Source organism: Desmodus rotundus, chromosome 9, assembly GCF_022682495.2.
Source record: "Desmodus rotundus isolate HL8 chromosome 9, HLdesRot8A.1, whole genome shotgun sequence".
In the NCBI taxonomy this organism is placed as follows: domain Eukaryota; kingdom Metazoa; phylum Chordata; class Mammalia; order Chiroptera; family Phyllostomidae; genus Desmodus; species Desmodus rotundus.
This window is the reverse complement of record NC_071395.1, coordinates 61,025,383-61,049,629: the sequence shown is the minus strand read 5'-3', so window position 1 is coordinate 61,049,629 and position 24,247 is coordinate 61,025,383. Positions and strand designations below refer to the sequence as shown.

The 24,247-nt window shown below is 47.3% G+C and overlaps 2 protein-coding genes across 7 annotated transcripts in view; one reads left to right on the top strand and one right to left on the bottom strand.

Annotated features, from left to right (window-relative positions):
• The window catches only part of DHRS7B (dehydrogenase/reductase 7B), a 76,417-nt gene extending 68,692 nt beyond the window's left edge, over positions 1-7,725 (top strand). For 4 of the 5 annotated variants that reach the window (XM_053930501.1, XM_045198833.2, XM_045198829.2 and 1 more), the window contains 2 exons: positions 3,746-3,898; positions 6,569-7,725. In XM_053930501.1, the coding sequence (XP_053786476.1) occupies positions 3,746-3,898; positions 6,569-6,774 (359 nt within the window). In that variant the 3' untranslated portion in view covers positions 6,775-7,725. The remainder of the gene's footprint in view (positions 1-3,745; positions 3,899-6,568) is intronic. The other variant, XM_045198832.2, reaches the window with a different exon arrangement.
• A 3,000-nt stretch (positions 7,726-10,725) lies between these two features.
• On the bottom strand, positions 10,726-23,548 carry TMEM11 (transmembrane protein 11). Of its 2 annotated transcripts, none has more exons than XM_024565056.3 (2): positions 23,405-23,548; positions 10,726-11,609 (listed from the first exon to the last, which is right to left on the bottom strand). In XM_024565056.3, exons 1-2 carry the CDS (start codon positions 23,464-23,466, stop codon positions 11,093-11,095), a joined length of 579 nt encoding a protein of 192 aa, XP_024420824.1. In that variant the 5' UTR covers positions 23,467-23,548; the 3' UTR covers positions 10,726-11,092. The 2 variants fall into 2 exon arrangements, with proteins under 2 accessions (XP_024420824.1, XP_045054769.1); XM_045198834.2 differs by having other exon boundaries at positions 23,347-23,455.
• Between the last annotated feature and the right edge of the window lie 699 nt (positions 23,549-24,247).

The window sequence follows — 24,247 nt, the reverse complement described above, 5'->3', positions numbered from 1 at the left end:
AGCCATCTAAGGCTGCTGAAATGGTTCAGGGATATATATATATATATATAATCACCAATGATAAAGCAAATGAGGTAAACCGTTTATAGGTTAAGTGAGGGTAAAAGATATACCATGTTCTTGGTATGAAACGATTTCAAAACTTTACTTTGATTTAATCTGAGTTTTGTTCTCCACTTAGCTTGAGACTAAAGTAGGTCACGCATGGTTGGTGTGGGCTCTTCATGATGACCAGCTTAAATGTGGCAGTGCCTCCTGAGCACAGTGGTGAGTGCTGGCGTCTTCTCATAAAATGGGAGAGCAGCTTCATCTCCCCCACACTACTGTGGTGAGGACCAAGCCAGGTGATCCAGGCAGCATATTGAGCACTGTGCCTTGTGGGTAGGAGGGCTGAGTACTGTCACACCAGGGGTGATAAGTAAGTCACCAGAGCCTGGCTGATGACCTGCAGCCTGAGAGTTCTGGGAGACTCATTGTCAGGGTGCAGCCTTCTATTCTGGGGTTCCCCAGGATGACTCCTATTCTCAGTCCTTGGGCCTGGACATACTTCTGGAATCATGCTGATACGAATAGTCCTGCCCACCTACCTACCCACAGACTACTAATGTGGTCTTGCAATGGTGGCCTAAACCAAAGAAGCTGGCCCCAGAAGACTCCAGCAAGTTCAGACACTTGAGTTTCTCATATGACTTGTGGCAACACTTCCTGGGGAGTTTTCCCCTTCCTGTTTTATTGGCCAATGGATCCCTCTTTCCTAAGGCTGAAACATTTAGAACTCTGAATTGGAGGAAACTGATTTTCAGTGCTGATGCCGTGTGTTTCCCAAGAATATTGTAGGGTGGCTGTGTCCCCTTCCTCCTGTTGTGGAGCCATCACGGAAGAACACAGGTAGCTCCATTTCTTGGAGGTGGAGCAAGCTCAGTAGCTCTTTCTGATGAAAAGCCACTCTATGGAGGTTTGTTAAACAAAATACATTAAGAGAGCCAGTCTCGGATTTTATGCATACATGCTCCCATGCATGCAAGGGTGCTCACTAATAGCATAGCTTCGATGACAAAACCTGGAAACAACCTGTGAAGGGCCAGTTCTAAAGCCTGGGGACTCATGGGGGAGTATGGCAAGTCTGCATGGATGGCATGGAGGCAGTCCAGACTTGTCACCAGGTGAAGGCTACTTGCAGGAATAATGTGAATAGTATGACCTCTATTAAAATCACATATATGTGTATGCACACAGGATATATAAAAGATAAATCCTGAGACACCATTAGTGTCGGTTACCTCTGGAGAATGAAATTGGAATGCAGGACTTGAATTTTTTTACTTTATATCCTTCTGTACAGTTTGAATGTTTTACCCATTAGGCATTGAGGAGTAGTTTTTTTGGGGGGGGGCGTGGTTAGAGTTTTTTTTCTTTTAAAGTGGAATAATTGTTTTTATTTTTTAGAGTATATTTTATCAATTATGCTATTACAGTTATCCCATTTTTTCCTCCCCTTTACTCCCCTCCACTCTGCACCCTACCCTCCCACTAGCATTCCCCCCTTAGTTTATGTCACGGGTCATACATTTAAGTTCTTTGGCTTCTCCATTTCCTATACTATTCTTAATCTCTCCCTGTCTATTTTATACCTACCAATTATGCTTCTTATTCCCTGTATCTTTTCCTCCATTTCCCACCCTCCCCCTCCCCACCGATAACCCTCCATGTGATCTCTATTTCTGTGATTCTGTTCCTGTTGTAGTTGTTTGCTTAGTTCATTTTTGTTTTTTAGGTTCAGCTGTGGATAGTTGTGAGTTTGTTGTCATTTTACTGTTCATATTTTTGATCAACTTCTTTTTCTTAGATAAGACCCTTTAACGTTTCATATAATAAGGGCTTGCTGGTGATGAACTCCTTTAACTTGACCTCATCTGGGAAGCACTTTATCTGCCCTTCCATTCTAAATGATAGCTTTGCTGGATACAGTAATCTTGGATGTAGGTCCTTGCCTTTCATGACTTTGAATACTTCTTTCCAGCCCCTCCTTGCCTGTAAGGTTTCATTTGAGAAATCAGCTGATAGTCTTACAGGAACTCCTTTGTAGGCAACTGTCTCCTTTTCTCTGGCAGCTTTTAAGATTCTCTCCTTCTTTTTGATCTTGGCTAATGTAATTATGATGTGTCTTGGTGTGTGCTTCTTTGGGACTCTCTGAGCTTCCTGGATTTCCTGGAAGTCTATTTCCTTTGCCAGATTGGGGAAGTTCTCCTTCATTATGTTTTCAAGTAAGTTTTCGATTTCTTGTTCTTCCTCTTCTCCTTCTGGCACCCCTATGATTTGGATGTTGGAACGTTTAAAGTTGTCCCGGAGGTCCCTAAGCCTCTCCTCATTTTTTTGAATGAGGAGTTTCTTCTTGTTTCTTCACTCTGTTCTGGTTGAATGTTTATTTCTTCCTTCTCCAAATCATTCGAGTCCTGGTTTCCTTCCCTTCACTGTTGGTTCCCTGTACATTTTCCTTTATTTCACTTTGTATAGCCTTCACTTCTTCCTCTGTTTTGTGACCATACTCAACCATTTCTGTGAGCATCCTGATTACCAGTGTTTTGAAGTGTACATCTGATAGGTTGGCTACCTCTTCATCACTTAGTTCTGTTTTTGTAGCTTTGATCTGTTCATTCATTGGGCCATATTTTTTGTCTTGGCACACCTGTTACGTAGTAAGGGGCGGGCAACCCAGGTTGCTGTGTTGTGCTGCTGTAGGTGGGGGAGAGGTCTGAGAGGGGACAAAGCCACTTGCTCAGCTCTTGTCCCACTTTCAGTCACTGTCCCCACTACCCACAAACAAATCGGGCCCTTCTGGTGCTGATTCCTGGGTGCGTGGGTTTGTTTATGTTTTGGGCCATGTGGGTCTCTCCAGTGAACTCTCCTGTGAGGCTGGGAGTTTCTCCTTCCACTGCAACCCCCACAGGTTTTTAGCCAGTGGTTCTGAGGCTTTTTTTCGCTATGCTGGAAACCTGGGTTGTGCGGTCTATCTTGCTCCTTAATTGTTCCTCCCAGTTTATCTGCATGCAAATGTGGGACTACCTGGTCCACCAGACGCTGACTAGCTACAAGTCCTCTCTGTCCCGGCTGCCCATCTCCACCCCTCCTACCAGTCTGGATGAATGTTTCTTCTTTAACTCCTTGGTTGTTGGACTTCCATACAGTTCGATTTTCTGGCAGTTCTGGTTGTTTTTTGTTTTTACATTTGTTGTTGTCCTTTTTTTGGTTGTGCAAGGAGGCATAGTGTATCTGTGTATGCCTCCATCTTGGCCAGAAGTCTCCTAAAATAGAATAATACTGACTTAAAGAAAAGTTGCAGGAACTATACAAAGAAGTCTTATTGTACCCTTCATGTAGATTCCCCAGTTGTTAACATTTTATCTTTATCATAAAACATATTTGGTTTATCATATTCTGTGTGTATATATGCACATGTACATATCTATGAAATTTATAATTTTTCCTTCCTGAACCATTTGAAGAAAGTTGGAGACATGTTGCTCTTTTTCTCCTAAATATTTCAGGTGTTTCCTAAAAAGAAGGACTAAATGTACTTCTCAAAATAAGGTGATGAACATTGCTATAATACTGTAATTTTATCACCTTAAATTATAAAACCAGTTTTCTAAATAAAAGAGCATGAATGGGAATGAATACTTGGTCTTGTCCCAGGCCACGTCCCACACCAGTACACTCACCTGCCTCTGTCCACCAACCTTTGCAGATGCAGCCTCCAAACATGCAACGCAGGCATTCTTTGACTGTCTTCGTGCCGAGATGGAACAGTATGAGATCAGGGTGACCGTAATCAGTCCCGGCTACATCCATACCAGTCTCTCTCTAAATGCCATCACTGCTGACGGCTCCAGATATGGAGGTGAGGCCCCATTTCTTTCTTTCTTTCTTTCTTTCTTTTTTAAGATTTTATTTAACTTTAGAGAGAGGGGAAGGGAGAGAGAAAGAGGACAGAAATATTGATGTTTGAGAGATGCATGGATTGTAGCCTCTCATGCACCCCCAACCAGTGACCTGGCCCACAACCCAGGCATGTGCCCTGACTGGGAATGAACCAGTGACCTTTTGTTTGCAGGCCAGTGCTCAGTCCACTGAGCCACACCAGCCAGGGCTCTTTTCTTTTATAAAAAGCTGTTGGCCAGCCACAGTGAGACACTCTGCTCTTATCTGATGATTCTTTGGTCGTTCATTTGAATATAATTTTTAAAATGAAAACACCTATGAATGTTGGTTATATATATGCTGACTAATCATTTACCATTAACCACCCATTGCAGCTATTGGACAGGGCCCCTGTAGGCCAGGACTTTGAGGGCTGGAAAGGAAGTTCCCAAGCAGAAAGGCTGCCAGGCTTCTAATAAACCCATTGTCAATGAATTAAAGGGATGTCAATGTGAATAAACCTTACGGAAACTATGGGTTGCTTGACCCAAAGGGTTCCACACCCACTAAGCTTGAGAAAAACTGATTTCAAGGTACTCAAAGCAACAAGCCCAATCTTGTGGGGTTAGGCTGGGTACCCCAGCCTCAGAATCTCCTTGCTTCAGCCAACGAGATTGCTGAGCTGACCTGCAGTCACCACTAGTGGGCCCAGCTGCCTGGCCCCAGGATACAGGCAGGCCAAGCAGAGACCAGTCGGTTTGTGCCTTTCAGGTAGGTTGACCCCTGGGTGCTATTGCTATGGAAGCCAGCTTTGCCTTCCCAAGCTCAAATAGGGCCTGCCTACCCCGTGAGTACTGTCTTCTGTGTTTGTCTCCCTGGATGTGATCTCTGGGGCCTGTGTTCTCCATTCACCAGGGGCCTCCTGGTCCTACACCCACCACAGCCCGGCCTGAACCAAGACTACCCAGGCCTTGGGGGGCAGCTGCTCTCTCACTCGGCAAGTTAATAGAAACCAGACAGAGGCACAGATCCAGAGAGATTCATATTTATATTACTTATACTTAGAAGAATCTTTTAAAAAAAATTTCCTCTGTGGCATTTAAAAATAAGCAACAATCAGAAACCTCTTACTCTCCTGTGTTAACCAAAACATGATGAGAAGACGTGCTGGTAAGAAACTCAGGCAGTTTGGATAACTTACAAAAGGGCTTTTTATTTTATTGACTGTGTTATTATAGTTGTCCAATTTTTTCCCCCTTTGCCCTCTTCCACCCAGTACCCTTCTTCCCTCCAATACTCCTCCTTAGTTCATGTCCATGGGTCATGAAAATAAGTTCTTTGGCTTCTCCATTTCCCATACTATTCTTAACATCCCTGACTATTTTAATCTCTGTACCTTTTCCCCCATTATCCTCCTTCCACTTCCCCACTGATAACCCTCCAAATGATCTCCATACCAATGATTCTGTGTCTGTTCTGGTTGTTTCCTTAGCTTTTTTCTTTTTTTTCTTTTTACATTCAGTTGTTAATAGTTAAGAATGAGGCTTCTTTAAATCCTTGGTTGTTGGACTTCCATACAGTTCAATTTTCTGACAGTTTTGGGTGTTGTTTTGAGATTTAGTTGTGATTCTTTTTGTGGCTGAGGAAGGAGGCGAAGTGTGTCTACCATGCCTCCATCTTGACTGGGAGTCCACAATTGGTTTCTAATGGTCTGTGATAGTGCCCTCTCCTCTATGCCTGCCAGTTGGTCCTGCTTTGTTGGGAAAATTGTCAGATTACTAGGGATCAAGAATCATCAGTTGCTGCTAAACAGCCTAACACCTCCTAAACCTCCCAGAGCAACTCTAACACCCAAAACCAATCAAAGATTTTCTCCTCCATATTCAGTTAACAGACGACCTAAGGTGTGACATCCCTTCTGACGCACTTCTTCACTTTCATTTCAGTGAGCTTGTAGTGCATATGGGTGTCACAGTCTTCTTCCACCCCTGCCTTGCAGAACTTAAGCCATGCCATCCAACTTGAATTTGATGGTTCAACATCCTTAGTGAGTTGTTTCAAAGGGCAAAAATGCCTAAGGTCTGAAAACCCCTCCTCAGCTGTGGTGTGAGGGGCTAGCTCTGAGACCTCATCTAGGCTGGTCATCTTTTTTTTTTTTAATTTATTTTTTAGACATAGGGGAAGGGAGAAAGAGAGGGAGAGAAATATTAATGTGTGGCTGCCTCTCGCATGCCCCCCCCCCGCCCCCCACTGGGGGCCTGGTCCACAACCCAGGCATGTGTCCTGACTGGGAATCGAACCAGTGACCCTTTGGTTCACAGGCAGGTGCTCAGTCCCCTGAGCCATACCAGCCAGGGCTGGTCCTCATCTTTTGTTGTACACCAGCTCTGAGCACTGACTGAGGCCCCACCTACCTTGTTCCCGTGTCCCACCCACATCTCTTACCCAACTCACACGCTGAGCCACAGAATGGGTCCTCATTTCCTGAAGTACAGGATAGTCAGGGATGGTGGCATACCACCTGCATCCTGACTGGGAGGAGCTTCATGATGGGAAATCTGGAGAGCCTACCGAACGACAGTCCTTGGCAGCTCAACTCAAGATAGGGACTTTTGCTTCCAAGTTCATGTGTTTCTTTTGTTTATTTTAGTTATGGACAAGACCACTGCCCAGGGCCGAATGCCTATGGAGGTAGCCCAAGATGTTCTGGCTGCTGTGGTGAAGAAGAAGAAAGACGTGATCCTGGCTGACCTGTTGCCTTCCTTGGCCATATATCTGCGAACTCTGGCTCCTGGGCTCTTCTTTAGCCTCATGGCCTCCCGGGCCAGAAGGGAGCAGAAATCCAAGAACTCCTAGTGCCACACAGAGCTGGGTATTACCGGATATTTGTCTCACAGGTGGGAAAGATGTAGGTACATGTGTCCTGCAGATCCCTGGCAAGACCCCTGCTGGCCAAGAATGGGAAACAAAAAAGGTGTCTTCCCAGCTGTGTGGGTTAACCCTTAAGGAGTCAATGTGGAGCTGGGTTTTAATGCTGAGAATATGAAATAAATGAATGGAACATTAAGAGTCATGGTCCTTACAGACTAGAATAACCATGCCTCCTTGGAATTCTGGCCTCTGCCAGCTCCTAGAAAATGTTTCAATCTTGACATCAGAAGACAGCCTGACATCACCTTGACCCAGTTGTTTCCATGTTTGACTTACAAGACCACTTGCCTCACTGGTTTGGCAGAGTCCACGTCCAGTAGTAAAGGGAGAAGGCTATAGTTTAAGATGGCATTATTCATATCCATTCCCAGGGTCCTAAAATATCTCATTCAGCACAGCAAAAGGCTAATGCGATCAATCATATGGCATATCCCAAGTGATACCAGCTTTAGTACCAGAAAGGAATTCCCCAGTTTCCTTGTTGACTCCCACCCAAAGCCCATAGAACCAGGCACCACTCCAAGCAGATGAATTTCCTGAGGAGATGGCAGCCAAGGGGGAAAGGAAAATCCCATGATCCCATGTGTCCTCTAGTATGAGACTCAGAAACCCAGTGAGGTGGCAAGGGTTCTACAGCTGTGACTGCTCCCTGGTGAAAGCAGCCCATTTGTTAGCTGTGACAGTGGCAGAGTAGCCAGAAAGGATGCCTGTGTCCACCTTTCCGACTTATTAACAATGTATGGTTGAGGTTCATTGAATAAATGAACTTCATACTCAACTTTAGGATGAAACTTTTGTTATTGAAGCTGACAGTGGAAATTGTGGGTCAACTGTTCAGGCTTCCCTGAATTGGAATAAAAATTTCCTAGCATATTATACGTTATCTTATATTGTGGCCTAATTGTGGACCTGTGGAGCTTGTATTTTAAACAGCTACTCAAAATAATGGCCAAAGGCACCCTGTGGTATCGGTGTTCAAGGCTGTCAAGTTTCCTGGAGGTAGGAGGACAAAGAGTGGATTAGATCTGGTGACCTATCCCAGCTCCCAGCACGGTCCAAACATCCCAGGAGCCTGTGGTTGAAATGTGGATATAGACATGACGGGTGGCTTTTCACTCTCCTCCAAAACCATCTGCCTCCCTCCAGACATGGAAGAGGAAGGTGCATACTCCGTCATCAAGGCAGCATCAACTGTGTTGCTGAGGTGGTCTGTTTTGGGACAGTTGTGATAGTGGCCTGCTGAGCCCTGCCTCACAGCTGTGGGCTGGGAAGTGGACCTTGGAGCAGACAAAAAGGGTCTCAACCTACATATGACAGTTGAGTCATGTTCAAATACCAGAGAATGTTTACTTACCATTTTTTAAATACTCACGTTCTAAAACTTAACTTTAGAAACTTTGTAAACTTCAGAAAATAATTTAACACAAACAGAACCATTAAAATCTAGCTAAATCTACTGTCTGCCAAAGGCTGCGCCTAAAGCCCATCTGCTCATGAGCAGATTGGCAGTATCAGATGTATGAAAGATGTGCTCGCCACACACAGATGCTCCTGGTGGCTTCAAGGACAAGGAAGAGGACTAAAAGGGACCAGTGATGGTGTTCTTTGATGTCCATGTTACACCGAAAGCCATCTGGGTGCCCCTGGAGTTCCGTGCCCCTGCCTAGAGAGCGTGGCTTGGGTAAAGGCCCTGGAGTCTGCTGCAGTGGTGGCAATGTGGATGGTACTGCAGCACTTTCCTGGGGACGAGTGCACCCTGCACAGGAGCACTCCAAAGATGGGAGCTGGCCCAGGAGTGGCCTAGCCTTTTGCTCTTGGAGTGCAGTCCCAAGCCCACACTTGAGTATGAACATCTGCCACCATTGGTAGTGGTGTTCGTTTCTCTTTTCTGTCCTCGAAGGTTGTTTTCCCTGTTTGTCTCTTTCATCCTTGAATTCTGCTGGGTAGGTTTGAAAAGCACGATTCTGAATTAGTTCTGCCTTAGAGAAAGTTCAAAGGTACTTTCCACTTTACTGTCCAAGATTCCTGGTGTTTCACTGGTCTGAGGGCAGAAGCAAGCTGTCTTGTGCTTCATGGTAAAATCAGAGTCTGCAAAACAAAACCAAGTGAGTTTTTCCAGACAGAAGCATTGCACATCTGCTCTGCTGAGTGACAGCAGCTCACGCAGGATTCGATGGCGTGAGTGCACGGCTTACTGAGAGCATATTGGCTGGTTCCCAGGAGGCACTGAGGAGAGAGCTTCCCTTCCCTTCCTCATCAGGGACTGACAGCTGCTGAACCAGATGTGAACACTACTTTGGAGGCAAAAGATAGACTGTATCAGGGACAGAGACATAGGAAAAGTTAGCTAGGGTCTGCTCCTCCACATTTCCCGATGAGTTAGGCTCTTGCCCTCTGAAATTGGAGATGGTCAGTTAAAACAAGACTCAGGTACCAGGTTGCTTGCATGATCCATTCACTGCAATAGTACACACAGGACTCATGTATGTGCACTCTGCAGAGAAGAGCCTAGCTAACTTGGCCTCTGCTTCTTCTCAGTTGGCAGTTATTTAATGTTGTTTCTTTGAGAGCATTGTGGTATGTTACACACGAGCATTTCCCACTTGTCAGTGATGTCTTTGCAAAAGGTGGCAGAACAGGTGAGGTGAGTCAGCACCCACAGCAGGACAGACCATCCAGACCTGGCAGGTGTGGCTCTGTTGCTCTCCCTCCCTGCCCACAAGGGGCACTGGTCAAGCAGAGTTCTGGAACACAAAGCCCTGCCCTGTGGTCCACACCACCACGTCCTCTCCTCTCTGGCACGGGATACAGAATTAAGGTGGCATTTCAGAATCTGGAATCACTTTGTTCAGTGCACCTGGCTTGTTTCTGGTCAGTGCTTCTGCTCAGCTGACCTGAGATGCCCACTGCTTGTCTGCTTCCAGCCGCCTCCCCCATGAAATCTGATCTGCAGGCAGGCCCAGATCTGGGTGACTAGAGAAGACCCACCATGGCCACCCAGAAACCAGCAAACATCCGAGCAGTTGTGGGCCCCGCAGTCACTACCAGTTTACCATGATCCAGATGGCCAGACTACCATGTAGGCAGTCATGTTCACCCAGCACTATTTTAGCCCCTAGCTCTCAACTGAATTACTCTCTCTAGGGCCCGTAAGACTTAAATCAGTTTCTCAACCTTGGTGGGCCAAGGTCCCTTTTGAAATCTTTTTAAAAGCTCTGGATTTCTCCCTGCAGAAAAGAGCCGTCACCCCCTTGATGCCTTATGCACCTCTTCATTACTCCCTGGTATGATCTTCCAGATGGATCCTTTAAAAGTAGGTAGAAACTCAGTCTGGCTGCCTCTGAAAAATGGGCCCTTCGGAAGTGCTATGGAGCTCTTCAAGGATGGTTGAGAGCAGAGGCCTTAAAGTTGCAGTTAAGGCAGGGGGCCCACCTTCTCTGTGGAGGGGATAATTTTCCACTTACCAAAAGCTGTAGGGGGAATGTGAAAGATGACACATACACTATGCTTACTGTGGGGAGGGAGGAGCAGAGGAGTCGTCGGCACCTGTGGAATGGGGCACCATATGGGCAGGTAAGGTGCTGAAGAGGCTTCCTTAAGGGCTCTTCCCTCGAGTTTGGGCAGTGGGTTGAACTTGGTACACACCCAGGGCAGCTTCAGTGCTTTAAAAACATGCAGACGTTAATTTGTGTTCTCCTAAATCAGAATCTGGACAAGAGGTCACAGGTCCTAGTTTTCCACATGAACCCAGAGACCCAGTGACCTCTAGGCCTTGTCACCCTATCCAAGGAGCAGGGCAGTTTTGGTGGTGCCCCACCACAGGCAGACTGCAGCAGCTGCTGCAGGCACAGTCATGAAAAGAGAAGACACCTGGAGTTGAAATTCTCATCATTTTAATGGTCAATAGCTTCTGGTTGGTTCTGGATGATACAGTTAAACAATATACTTAAAGACCCCCACCCCAAGCACATTCATACCCCCTCAGCTCCCACAGACATTCCACTGCCCAGACTTGCAGTCTCAGACTCCCTTGTGGGTTACGGAAATCCACATCTTAGTGTGATGAGTTGGAAAAACCCTTGGTACATTTGTGATGTGTTATTTTTTTTAAATAACAACTATTAAACCAAACAGCTTCCTGGACTCCATTGTCTCACGGAGCAAAAAAATGTTACTGTGCAATCTGAATACTCTTGTCTCCCACGGGCTGGGTTGTTGGCTTCTCTCCCTGTTCTAACTGAAATCATACAGCATAGAGTTCGTAGATCTTCTTTACACAGTACACCAGGGCAGCGAGCGCTATCGTGTTGTGCAGTCTCTTTCTGTGCAAGTCGTCCTTCCGGACCAGCACCACAGGGGTGGAGGAAGTGAGTGTGTGCAGAGGCAGGCGGGACAGTTTATAAGCATCGTACTCCACTTGGTACTTGCAGCAAGGGTCAAACTGCCAGGAGATTCCATAGAGGGTACAGCAGGCCAGGCTCAGTACGCCAGCAGGTAGGGAGATGTAGTGGGAGTAATCTAAGGGCAGTGCCAATGGGGTGAAGAGACAAGCAGTGCCCGCCAGCACAGTGGTCTTGTGCAGACAGTTGCCCACAGTGATCCAGCGGGCGGTCTCGTCACCGATGCGAGTGGGCTCAATCACGATGTACTTGTACTGGGCTTCCAGGGCCTGCTCCAGCTCGTACTCAAACTGGTCTTGTGCGTTCTCCCCATTGTAGATCTCGTGCACGATGTAACAGTCTGTGGCCGACAAGCTCACCCTTAGGATGGAGGGGTGGGAGAAGGACAAGAGTTAGGCTGGCAGCACTGACTCCATGTCTCTGCTGAGATGTGAGGGGAAGGCCCCTGAAGGGGAGGCTGGGCCTTAGGCTCCGCAGACAGCCTAGTCTCTCACTGACAAAATAAAAACATCTCACTGATCTTCTCATTTCTATCTCCCTTAGAGCCCAATATTCAAGATAATCCACAAAGAACTTTTTCTGAAGGAATAAAATAATGAAATATAAAAAGATGCAGGAAATGGACTACCCTGACCTCTAAGAAGCTGACAATCTACAATATGCAGTTAGTCTATGCAGTGGGCGGGCAGGTCTGACAGTGAGCAGAGGAGCTCCAAGGAAACAAGGATTTCAGCCCCAAATCACAGTAGCACACTCAGAACAGAAGCCTAGGGTCAGCAGGATGAAATCTGCCCTTGGTTAATCAGGGCAACTGCAGGACTCTGATGGAAACCAACAGACCCCTGAAGCAGATAATACTAAACACCCTGTGCTTTGCATGGCCAAAGCAGTCATCTTTGGCTTGCAGAACACAAGGTAAACAGAGTCATTTTGGTCTTGGGTGAATGAGAACCAAACTCCTCTGACCCTCGCAGAAGGACGCTGCACAAAGCCCCCATGGCCCTCCCCAGGCCAGAAACCCTCTGATTTAGGAAAAGACAACATCTCAAAAACAGTCATGACTCTGACACTTAATGGACATAAAGATCCCATGGGAGCCCCAGCTGTTCCCACCCATTCTCACCCTACTGTAGCCCAGGACTGTGTTTATTGTCAGTAAATGCTGCTCTCATTCTCGTAAGACACTTCACAAAGACCAAATTCAAGTGGTTGAGTTGACCTGACTCCCCCAGGACTAGGGATGGGTGGCAGGACCCTCAAAATGGAGCCTTCTGAAAGGCTAGGCTCCGCATCAAGGCCAAACAACAGCAGTGACCACAGGCCAAAGGGGCATTTTAGGCAGTTTCAGGATTTCTCAGTCTGAGGACTTTCTAATGCAAACTTCCCATCCAAAGCAGAATCTTCCCACACTCCTGACGGGCAGACCTTCTTACAGACCTGCACACAGCTATTCATTTTCACTTGGCTTGTTTCAGTCTGTCCAGATCTTTCTGAACCTCCATACTGCTGTCCAGCATATATACTGTTTCTCCTAGTTTTGTGGTATCCGTTCATCTGATTAGAAGCCCTCTTTAGCCCAGCCTCTGAGAACACTGCTAGACACAATTCTTGAGACTGGATCAGTTGCTTAACTCATATTAATACAGGCTGTGCAGAGCCATCTTGTCACATGCCTCAGTGCAAACCAGCCCCTTTCCTTCAGCAACCCCTGGGCCCCAGGCTGGTCAGATGACTGTCACAAAGCAGATGAGGCTCAGTGCCCCCCATCTGGCTCCTGGTGGTTACTGATCTGTCCACCTGAGTCCACAACCCTCCACCTGGACCTCTGGATCCATGAGTTGGGACATACTAGGGAAGCATGGCCCACCCATGGAGCTCTGACTTTACAACAGGAAGTACAGCCCTAAATGCTCACCAACACCAGGCCCAGCAGTTCCGACAGTCCGGCACGTGCACACCACATGGCCACTCGGAGCAAAGCCACGGGAGCTGGGCCCAGAGCCTCCTGGTCACTGAACATGCACATTACGGCCCAGTGAAGTCTTTTAAAACAAGGTCACCTCCTAGAACCTGTGTTCAGGATTAAGGTGGTCCCAGCCCTCCTTTAAAGATAAAAGCAATTACATGTTAAGGTGGTGGAAACTGGACTGTTAGGGGAAAAAGGACAGGGGATCAGAGAGCAAGACTATAAAGACATACCGTTAGTTATTATTCCTGGGAAGGATTCAGCACTATAAACGCTACTTTTAGCAAATAAATAAGCAAATCTAAGAGCAGGGTTTCCCTTTAGTTTGAAAATGACTAATGCTGTCCTGTGGTCACATTAGAATGAGAGTCGTTGGTAATGGGCTGGTAGTGCCACCAAGTGCCGTGGGTGGAGCATCCTCTGGGATGGGCCTCCACTCACAGGTGGAGCCACTTTAACAAAAAACACTGGCTGGGACTCAGGAACTCTTCATCCTGAAAATGTAACCCTACTTCAGCTAAGCTCAGAGAAGCCTCCTAATTAAATTGCAAACCCTAATTAAACTGTGTGCACTGGGGAGAAGCCATTCCCTGGGGTCAGACAAGAAGCCTCCTAACCATAGGACGTTGCCAAGCACCTTGCTATTGTGTGAGTGGTCGGGGCCACCTTTGCAGGGTGTTAATGAGCCATTTCTGTAAGAATCCACTGGAAGTTTATAAAACAGGAAAAGTCAGGCTTTCCCTTTGGAGGTCTTTATGGCCTTTTTCCATTTGGTTTTAATTCAGAGAGAAAACAGAGGTCATTTCAATTATCACTCCCAGGCAGGACTCAGCACTACAGAACCTAAAGGTGGCAAAGAAGGGAACCTAAGAAGTCCCACAAAACTGGAAAGCATGCAGGGACCAGAGGAGACTAGCTCCCCGACAGGAGATCCTGGCCCAGAGATTTCCTCTGTATTCTCAAGTTCATCAGCAAAGAGAAGAAGAGGGGAAAGATAAATACAAGGGAAGGGGAGAGGTCAGATCATTCATGATCTGTGAACTGGAGCGGGGGGCACTTCCTAGTCAGTTATGTGTCTTGCTAACTATCACCTCATTGTTGGAAGCTTTCTGGCCACAAAGTCACCTGGAGCACTCAAAGCAAAACACTGTTATCAAGGCTGGGATTACAGAATGTTCTTGCCAGGCCCCAGATCTCCCTCAGTCATACAGGGCCCTTCTCTGCCCACTGGATTGTAGCCATCCTAAAAGTTAAGAAAAAAACACACTTAGGCCCAGTAAGAAAATGCCAGTTGGAACCATAGCACCTGGCACAAACTATTCCATCTTGGGAACACATCAGTGGGGCAGATCCCTCCTTACTGTACCCGCTGCTGACTGAGCACCTCCCCAGGTCCCCTGGTCCTTGTCTCTGCAAGCCTCATTGGCATCCACCTGCACCCAGGCCCACCTTTCCGAGGCCATCCTGGGGGCAGAGGAGACCATGCCCTCTGGTTCCTCAGGTAAACGTGGTAGGCAAGGCCACCTCCTATTGTTTGGTAAAATAGATTAGTGCACATGTCCACGGGTCCCATACAGCCTGGGAAGGTGTGAGAGGCCAGTACCTCTCACTGCTGTGGTCAAGTGTGCCCACATCAGCCCCAACAACACAGGAGTCACAGTGGGCAGGCAAAGGCAGTTGGTCACCCTGCACTTTGGCCACAGGTGGTCATAAACACCACAACTCAAAGAAACACGTGTAGACACAGGTGCACGTACCTAGTACTCATGCCCTGAGCCTGCCAAAGCATGCCCTACTTCCTGGAGCCTCATGTCTTACTGTGGGCAGATCACTCCACTCCTATCCATCGTCGTAAACCAACTCTCCATAGTGTGAAGACAAGAGCATAACCACACTGGAGTAACTTCCAGGGCACCTTCAAATAAGGTGGTCTTGGCAGCCAGCCCAGCTGGCGGTGCTACACATACCACCCGGAGGCCCACTGATTCTTTATATAAAGCCAAAGCCATTATCCCCTAATTCAGGAAAAGGATTCTTAGTTTCCAATGGGAAAAGATGAAATCTGAAGTCGAGAAGAATTCTAGGGTTCCGTATGATGGGCAAGGAAGGAAACAGCAAGGTTCAAAACAAACATGGATGCACAAGTAAGAGGCCCCCTTTGTCAGAGGCCCCTCCCCACCAAGCAGTCAGCATCCACCTCTTCCACCTGGGCTGTGGCAGCTGAGACACTGTCTGCCCCTGCAAATGTAGGTTTTAAAAGCAGCCCAAACCACCAGATTCAGTCCTGCAAGGTTAACAAGAACTGGTACTTCAAAAACCTGGTAGCAGGGGACAGCCTGGAGAGAGCTACCCCAGCACCAACCCGCATATGGCTTGCTTTTGTTTCTGGGTCAGATGTAACCCAACTAAGGAAAGAATCCAATTAGAAGGTTGCCTTGAACCATTTCAGAGCATCACCAGCCAACCAACATGAACCTAGCACACAAGAGCAGATTTTTTAAAAAAACTCATCGGAATCTCTTGATCCCAGGGCTAGGGCATTGTCCTGACATACCGGGGTTCCACCCCCAGTCAGGGCACATACAGGAATCAACCAGTGATTCATGGATGAGTGGACCAACCAATCAATGTCTGTCACTCCCTTCCTTTCTCTCTCAAAACAATAAATAAAAATTTGAAAAGAAGTTAACACTGATAACAGAAAAGCCTCTAAGAAGTAAATTTAAGTGACAAGTACATAATAGTATTCACAGTATACTACCTTTAGTGTATTCTTTAAAAGGTATGCATTTCCTCTTATATGCAGAGAATACTTCTGGACACACAAATACCTGAGAATTATGTCATTGGGGAGGGGAATGAAGTGGCTTCAAAGAGAAAAGGGGGGCCCCCTTTTACCAAATGACTTGAACCTTTAGTGCTCTCAGCCCAGGACTATTTTTCCAACCAAACCCCCTCTGCCAGCAATGGCATCACTCTACACGCTGAGCCCTTTTAACGAGCCTGTGGAGCAGAGCATCAGCCTTTGTGAGCTCAAGCGGCTGCTGCAGACACTGCACTTGTGACTGGGGCTCTTGAACTTGCCTTCTCTTCCACCTTCAACCACTCAGCCTGAGACCTGACCCTCCTTCCCTCTGAATTTGGCTCTGGCAGTACTCAGGAAATACTCATCAAAGGAATCCTCTAGAAATGCTGGCTTCCCACGGGATCTGGGCACCTCCTGGTCCCCCGAACCACTGCAAAGCTGATCTCAAAGGAATCTGGGATTACAAGTATTCACAAACACGGAATCCCAAAATCTGGAGATACCTCCTCAATAGTCAGAGCTGCACAAGAATGTTCAGAGCAGCACTGTTTGGTGAAAGTAAAAAAATTACTGGCAAGATAAACTTTGACATCCTCCACAAGAGCAAAAATGGATGGAGTTACAGCTGTACACTTCACAGCTCATCACGTGGACAGAGGGAAAGCAGGTGCGGAACACACGCCATTTGAACATTTCACGTACACAATTCACAAGCACACAGAACTAAAGGATGTGCTATTTAGGTATGTTTTCATGTATGGTAACTATGAAGAAAGCAAGGAAATGACAGACAACTCAGGAGGGAGGTAGCCTCTGCCTAGGGGAGGGGCATGTGGGCCAGGGTAATGCTAGTTTTCTATTTCTTACGCTGAGTGGTGAGCACACAGTTTTATTAATTTTTAAAAAATTATGGTAAAGTACACATAACAAAATTTACTATCTTAACGTACAGTTCAGCAATATTACATAAATTCATATTGTCGTACCAGAACTTTTTCATCTTGCAAAACTAAAACTCTGTCCCCATTAAACCCCCACCCCACCACATCCTACCATTCTCCTGATACTCCGTCTTTACAAACACGGCTATTCTAGGCACTTCATGTAAGTGGAATCACACGGCACTTGTCCTTTTGTGACTGCCTTATTTCACTTGGCACAATGTTTTCAAGGTTCATCTGTTATACAGCATGTGAGAATTTCATTCCTTTTCAAGGGTTAATAATATACCAATGTATGTATAAACCACATTTGGGTTATCCATTCATCCACTGATGGACGCTTTTGAATTATTTCCACCTTCTAGTTATTGTGAATAATTCTATGAACGCCAGTGTAAAAATATGTTTGAGTCTCAATTCCTTTGGATACCGAGAAATGAATAGTTGGATCATATGGTAATTACAATTCTCATTTTTTGAGGAACCGTCCTACTGTTTTCCAAAGTGGCTGCACCATTTCACAGTCCCATCAGCAGTGCCGGAGGGTTCCGGTTTCTCCACATCCTTGCCCGCACTGTTCTTAGCCATCCTGATGGGTGTAAGGTAGTATCTCATTGTGGATTTTATTTGTGCTTGTTTAAATAACATCTTTAAAGAGTCATACATATGGTAGAAAGTTTATGACTCATCAGAAATATACTTCTGATGTGTTTAACACAATTTTAAAAATCCAAGACAAACTATGGGGGGGATGGAGTATCAAAGGTGTTATACACAAAAATGATCAATAATGGTTTTCTTTGGATAGTGGCCTAACAGGTGACTTTTAAATTTTATTTTTCTTCATATTTAGAATTTTGTACTTAAAAAAATCAACGTGTTTTTAATAATGGGTACATTAATTATGAACCTTCTCTGGGAAAAAAAAACATTGTTCAACAGCTCTGTATCCCTTGGGGTGAAGAGACCAGAGAGCCATGGGCCCTCCAAAACAAAGGGAAGCAGGAGGCAGCTCACTTCCCCTGCAGCAGCTTCTGGGTGCTGCAGAGAAGCCTGCGATTGCAAGGAGCAAGCCCACCACCTCCACAGGTCTGCGTGAGCCCAAGATCAGGCTTGTGGCGAGGTGTCGTGCTGGTCTCAGGCCCCTACAGTCCTGCCAGTGAGGATGAGGAGAGTTCCATGTTCCTGCTCCACTAAAGGGTGCATGGGCCAAAAGGCCCTGCAAGCCACCGTCCTTTTCTGGTCATACTGGATCCAGAACCAAATACAACCAGAGTGGAAGCCCTTGCCTAGGCCCATTTTCTGGAGTGGCCCTGGGCTCCCAGGCAGGACTGAGGTATGAGCTTCCATCTGAAACACAAAAGGATGTTGACTCGAAGCTTCGTGGAAGCAGAGTGTGCATTTTCATCCCAGCATCCCCAGCACTGGGTCTGACTGAGTGTGACAGGCATTAGTGGAAGCATGTTTGAAGTGACAGGAAAATAACAATTAGTGTAATTAAGAGAACACGTTTAATTAAACTAGGTCCATATGTCATGGTGCTTTCTACCTAACAAGCATGTGGTCACCTGATCACCTATGGCATGTGAGATACTGAACTCTACCTATACCTCCCAGGTCTAGGAAAACCCACTAGACTAACCAAAAATTGCTTTCTCCAGAGCCAAAGAAAGCAGTAAAATTCTATGCTGCAGACATAAAGACCAGACAGGACAAAAAGGCACAGGCATGTAGCCCCAAATATTGAGAAGAATTCTAAATAGGTCAAGGAACTTGCTTCCACAGGGCACCTTACAGTTTCATCTGCCACATGCAAGAGAACACTTTCCTCCTCTGTGCTCTGGTAACTGAGCAGTTCTCAGCTTTGGGAACCAAGAACACAGTGCACCAAGTGTGGGAATCAAGAGGCCTGGATTTAAGTTCCCTCTCAGTCACTCACAGGCTTTGTGTCCGAGGGCAAACCCCCTTGCTACTCTGAGCTAGCTTCCCTGGTGTCAAATGGGGCAAAGGCCTAGCTCTTCCAGAGTGCTTCAGCTAAGATGGGATGGAGGCTGGGTGTGCAAACCCAAGTGACAGCTGCAAAGCACCACCCAATTTAAGGTCCATGCAGCTGTTTAAATTAAGTAAAATTAAAACATTCAGTTCCTCAGACACATGAGCCACATTTCAAATGCTTGAAAGTCACAAGTGGCCACCCTAATGAACAGCCAAGAGCTAAAGAACTGTTATGACTACTAAGTGATTATTAGTTTTCCCAAGAACTCTGTGGCCCATAAAGTTGCTGCTGATGTCAGGACAGAACACAGCGGCAGCAGGGAGGTTCCTGTGTGTGCTCACTCTGTGGAGTGCTCTCCACCTCCCACACCCCCCATCCTCACTCACTGGGGTGCATGTACATGTACACACACACACACACACACACACACACACACTCAGAGGCTCAGGGCAGAAAAACCGAACTCAGGCTTGGCCTTAGCCTCCTTCTCACCTTCCTGGACAGATCATTCCTCTGCTTCAGCAAGTTGGGCCTTGAACGGGAATGCAGCCTAAAGGACTAAACCACAGAGGCACAAGTCACTGCAGTTGGAGTCCAGATTGCTCGAGTGAATCAAGGAAAACCAACATGTCTAAGACAATGAACCCCAGCAGATCCTAACCCATGATATCCAACTTCTGGGATCAGAGCATGTCGCCTGCTGTGCACATGTCCACCTTCTGCAGCCAGCTGGGCGGGACCTGCCCCCTCAGGGATGCACACGTACAGACATGGGTGCAGATGCTGTGCCTCTGTGGCTCATCCAGACCAGGAGGAAACAAGCATTTCCACCACATACGAGAGATCAACTACCACAAACACTTAAGGCTCCCAGGCTCTAAAAGGAAAGGATCGGATTAGAATGAAGGGAATGTGTGCCACCTACCCACATGGCTCAGCTGAACTGGGAACTGAACCCTCCACCAGCCATCTAGAACTACATCTGTCTGATTCACAGATTAAAGCAAAGCTGTCAAAAGATCAAGTACCAAGGAATAAAATATGCTACAGAATGATGTGCAAGTAATCCCCCAGAACTGGCTGCCTACAAGTACAGTAGCAGACGGCTGCACCTGCCAGGGCAGGGTCAGGTTACAAAAAGTGATTTCACCTGAAAACCTGAGCCTTTGGTGCAGCATGCCAGACCCTCTGAACACCTCAGGCCTTTATGCTGCCTCCAACCACAATCAGAACCAGATGGAGTGCACCTACATGTGAGGAGAAAGACAGGAGCTGAGAGCAGTCACAGAGAGCTCAGGGTGCTCAGGGGCCCTGACAGTGAGATAAGCAGCCCAAGGGGACAGGCGGGACCATCTGTGAGCTGATCCGGGTCGGCACCCAAGTGGCAGAACACACAGATACCTGCACTGTGCCTTCCTAGTTGGGCAAGTGTGTCTCAAAGACGTCGACAGGCCAAGTGGCAATCTGTTTCATGTGCTCGTTGCCAGAGTGCTGAATTTTGGACAAGAATTCGGGTTACAGCTCAGAGTCTGATGTTCTTCATTACAAACACTGTTGGTTTCCTAGATTTAATGGAGTGAAGAGAAAAATCAACATGCAAGAAGCTTTCATTTTGATATTTCCACCCCTGTCCCGGTTTAGTCTAGACCAGCACTGTCCTATCAACAGAACTTCCGCAGTGACCTACAGGTTCTCTATCTGTGCTATCCAAGATGGCAGTCACAGCCACACATGGCTACCAATACCAAGCACTTGAAATGTGGGTAGTGTGACTGAGGAGCTGTATCTTTCATTCTACTTTATTTTACTTAAATTCAATTGCCACATGTGACTGGTGGCTACTAAGTAAACACAGCTCTAGACTCAAGAAACAGGTAAAGCAAGACTCCACACACTGTATTCTACACTCAACCATCACTGACACACAGCTGATGACAGTAATCCTTGTGGCCAATCTGGCTCCAGAGCCTTTAAATACAAGGCCTGTTTTGGAGTCTGTAGCCACTGGCTAATCTGGAAAGTTTGCCCAAAACACTGCTCTGCTCCCACCAGTGCCCCAAACCAGACAATGTTTCCTTCAGTTTCAGCATAAAGCAGATTCCAACCATGTTTGTGCAGCAACTCAGGAAAGGGGTCTTACAATGTAGAGCCGAGATTTGAGTCAGCACAAATGTGACATGGAACAAAGTCTTTTAAGAGAGCCATAAACAGCCATATTTCAGCCATAAGAGCCAATAATATGCTGGGGCCTCATAATCTATGGTGTCTGCCAATCAATTAATCCAGCCTGCCCCACCCAGTCTTCCCACCCACAGAACAGGAATGGAGGTGTGCCCAGAAGTTAGCTAGCTGGCAGGGGGTGGGGGGGAGGGGAGGATTATGTTTCCATCCCCACCATGGCAGGCTCTTAAGGAAACCCGACTCCTCCAGCTAGGGCCTCACAGCAAAGGCAAATGTTCCCCCACACCTCCACCCCCACCACAGCATATCACCTGGAAGGGAGACAGACGGTGCCAACAGAGGGGTAACCCCCTCAACAGTGCATTATCTAGAAGGAGAGATGGTGTCACCCAAACCACAAAACTAGATGCCCCATTCCCAGCTAACACAACATCTGCGTGAGTGAGCAGAGCCTTCAGTTCCTGGCCAAAGGTTGCGACCTGACACCTAAGGAGACCAAGCAGGTAACAGCAAAAAGTCGAGCTGTCAAGTGAGGACTGATAAACTAGAAAGCACTTGACCTGACCAAAAAAATTCAGCCACCACTCTTTTCAAATACAGAGGGGGGGGTGGGGGGTGGGGTGTGTGTGTGTGTGTGTGTGTGTGTGTGTGTAAAATCTTTCAATTCCTAAGTGCTAGCAACTAATTTAAATTCTCTTAACTGAGGGTCCAAAAAAACCAAAGAACAGTCTATGGAACAGTCTGTTGGTTTGCATGCTCAGTTTTGAATTAATGACTGTCTCCAACCAAGGAGAAAACATTCCCAATATCTAATATTTTTAGACCAGTAAAAGCTTAACAGCCCCTGCTACCTATATGATGTCTGGGGCATCCCAATGTGGCTCTTTCAGTTGTTTTTATCCAGTAGGGAGAAATATCTTTCTCTCTGATACTCTTAAGTTTTCTAAACAAGTTATTTCCTACTAAAGGATTAATGTTTGTATTAAATATCTTGAAAATGTTTCCTAGTTTTAAAGACCATTGGGAAATCATCGAGGTCCCTTCTTTCATTTATTTCTATGGTCTGCTCTAAGAAATACAAGGTTGGAAAAACAAAAAACCAAAAATACCTGCTTGCCATTCACTGCTTTTCCAAGGAACAGGAAATTCAGAACAACAATACTGGATAACTGAGTTAAAGAATAAAATGCAAGCTAAAGGAGTCTGTCTGAAATTGCCAAACAGGAATAATCTCCTAAGCTGGGAAAACCATCTGCAGGCAACAGTAACAAATATTTGATGGAATCAGTCAAAGAAAAGGAGTAATGCAGAATAGAGCAGTTGAGAGACAGGGGAGAGGGGGAGAGAAAGAGAACTTTTCGGCTAAACAATCTTCACCAAAAAGACAAAAATAGCAAACAAAAAACTTCTCTTTCTTGCTGACCTCTGCTGTACCAATCATGCCCTAACAGAATCGACAGGACAATTTATCCAGGTGACTCCACCAATGCACATCCTATCCCAAACTTCTAGTGGCTTCTATTCGCTGAAACTGCTTTCCAGAAGCAAAAACTCTAAATTCAACATGAAAACTACTCCAATCTCATCTTCTAGAAATCAGTTCTCTAAATCGAGATCCACGTTGGAAGAAATAAGGTCCTAGCTCACTACCCACACACCATTCATTAGGAAAGGTCACTTTAAAGGACTTTCACGGCAGGCGCGCTTGCAGAAAACCATCTAAAAGTAGTAAGAATCCCCTCTTGGGGAAGTGACCGGCTCTCGGCCAGAGAAACACAACTGGCGAGGATTAGGGCTCCCCCAGGTAAAAGTGCAGAACGCATTTACCCTCCCGCAGCTGACCCGTTCTGTGAAGGCTTCCCCCTCCTTCTCCCTCCCGGGAGCCATTCCTCGCCACGTCAGGGGCCGCGGCCGAGATGGCCCAAGTGTGGCCAGGCGGTACAGGAGCCCAGGATGCCGTTCGGCCCGCGGGCAGCTAGGCAGGTCCCTTGAGCTTGCGCGGCGAAGCCCCGGCCTCGGCCCAGGCCCTACGCCCTCGGTGGAGTCCGCTTCGACCCGGCTCGGGCGGGCGCCGGTTCCCACCCGGATTCCAAGTCGGCTCAGACTGGAACCCCGCGTGCCCAGCTGAGGAACAGAGGAAGGGTGGGCGAGAAGAGACAGCTCAAGAGCTAAGGCAGGGAGAGCGCTGCACCCACAGGAAGCCTCACCGGGTCATCGGCTCCTGAGCCACATGCCCGGAAGCGAGCAACAAGCCTCCGATCTCACCTCTCTCGGGCGCTGCCACCACTACTCCCCGGGCCAAGACGCCTCCTTCCCCACGCGGCCATCTTGGAGACACTCTGCTCGCAAATGTCTCGCGCCAAGGCGGCCTCGGGAGAGCCGGCGGGCGGAAGGGAAATGTAGTACGCTCTGCAAAACGCGACCGCTCGGGAGGTGGAACCTGAGACATCTCTGGACTACAATGCCCACAATGCAAGGTGCTCCGGTAGCCCGCCTCACCGAGGTCTCCTGGAAAATGTAGTCCTTACCCAGGCTGTGCTAGGGACGGTCCTATTCACGCACCTATTTAGAAATTCAAGTTCCCCCAAGTTCACAGCTTGAGAGTCAGGCGCCCATCCGCTTTTACATGCTGGGGTTTCTAGAGCAAGGAGCGAAAGCGGAGTGAAACGCGAGGTGCCTACAACTCCCAGAGCGCCGCGCGAGAGGTGTCGCGGCGTTGCCAGCTGCCGACGAAGGGGCGCAGCGCTTTCTGGGCCGTCAGCCCGCTGGTTCCTGGCTCCGTCCGCCGCGGGCGCAACAAGCCTGCCTCCGCCGCATCACCCAAGGCGAAGACTACTGGACCTGCCCTTGACAGCTGGCTCTGACTATTAAGGTCACCGAAGGGTGGGAGACACCCCCCCCCCCGGGCCCTCCGGGAGGCGGTCACAGTTCCCGCCCCATTCCCAAATTACCTTTACTCTAGCAGTCCTTTGGAGATGAGTTGACGGGGTCCCGGCTTCACGGAGGCCCCTGCTAGCAGGTTGTTGGAAGAGAGTCTGTAAGCAAAGAAAGAACTGCAATATGTGGTCAATGCTATGGGAAAAGTAATTTCCTGCCGTAGAGAAAAGT

Coding starts and splice junctions, on each gene's coding strand:
- TMEM11 (XM_024565056.3), bottom strand. CDS start 23,466: ATGGCCGCGTGGGGAAGGAGGCGTCTTGGCCCGGGGAGTAGTGGTGGC. Junction 11,610..23,404: donor GGTGGCAGCGCCCGAGAGAG/GTGAGATCGGAG, acceptor CTCCATCCTAAG/GGTGAGCTTGTCGGCCACAG.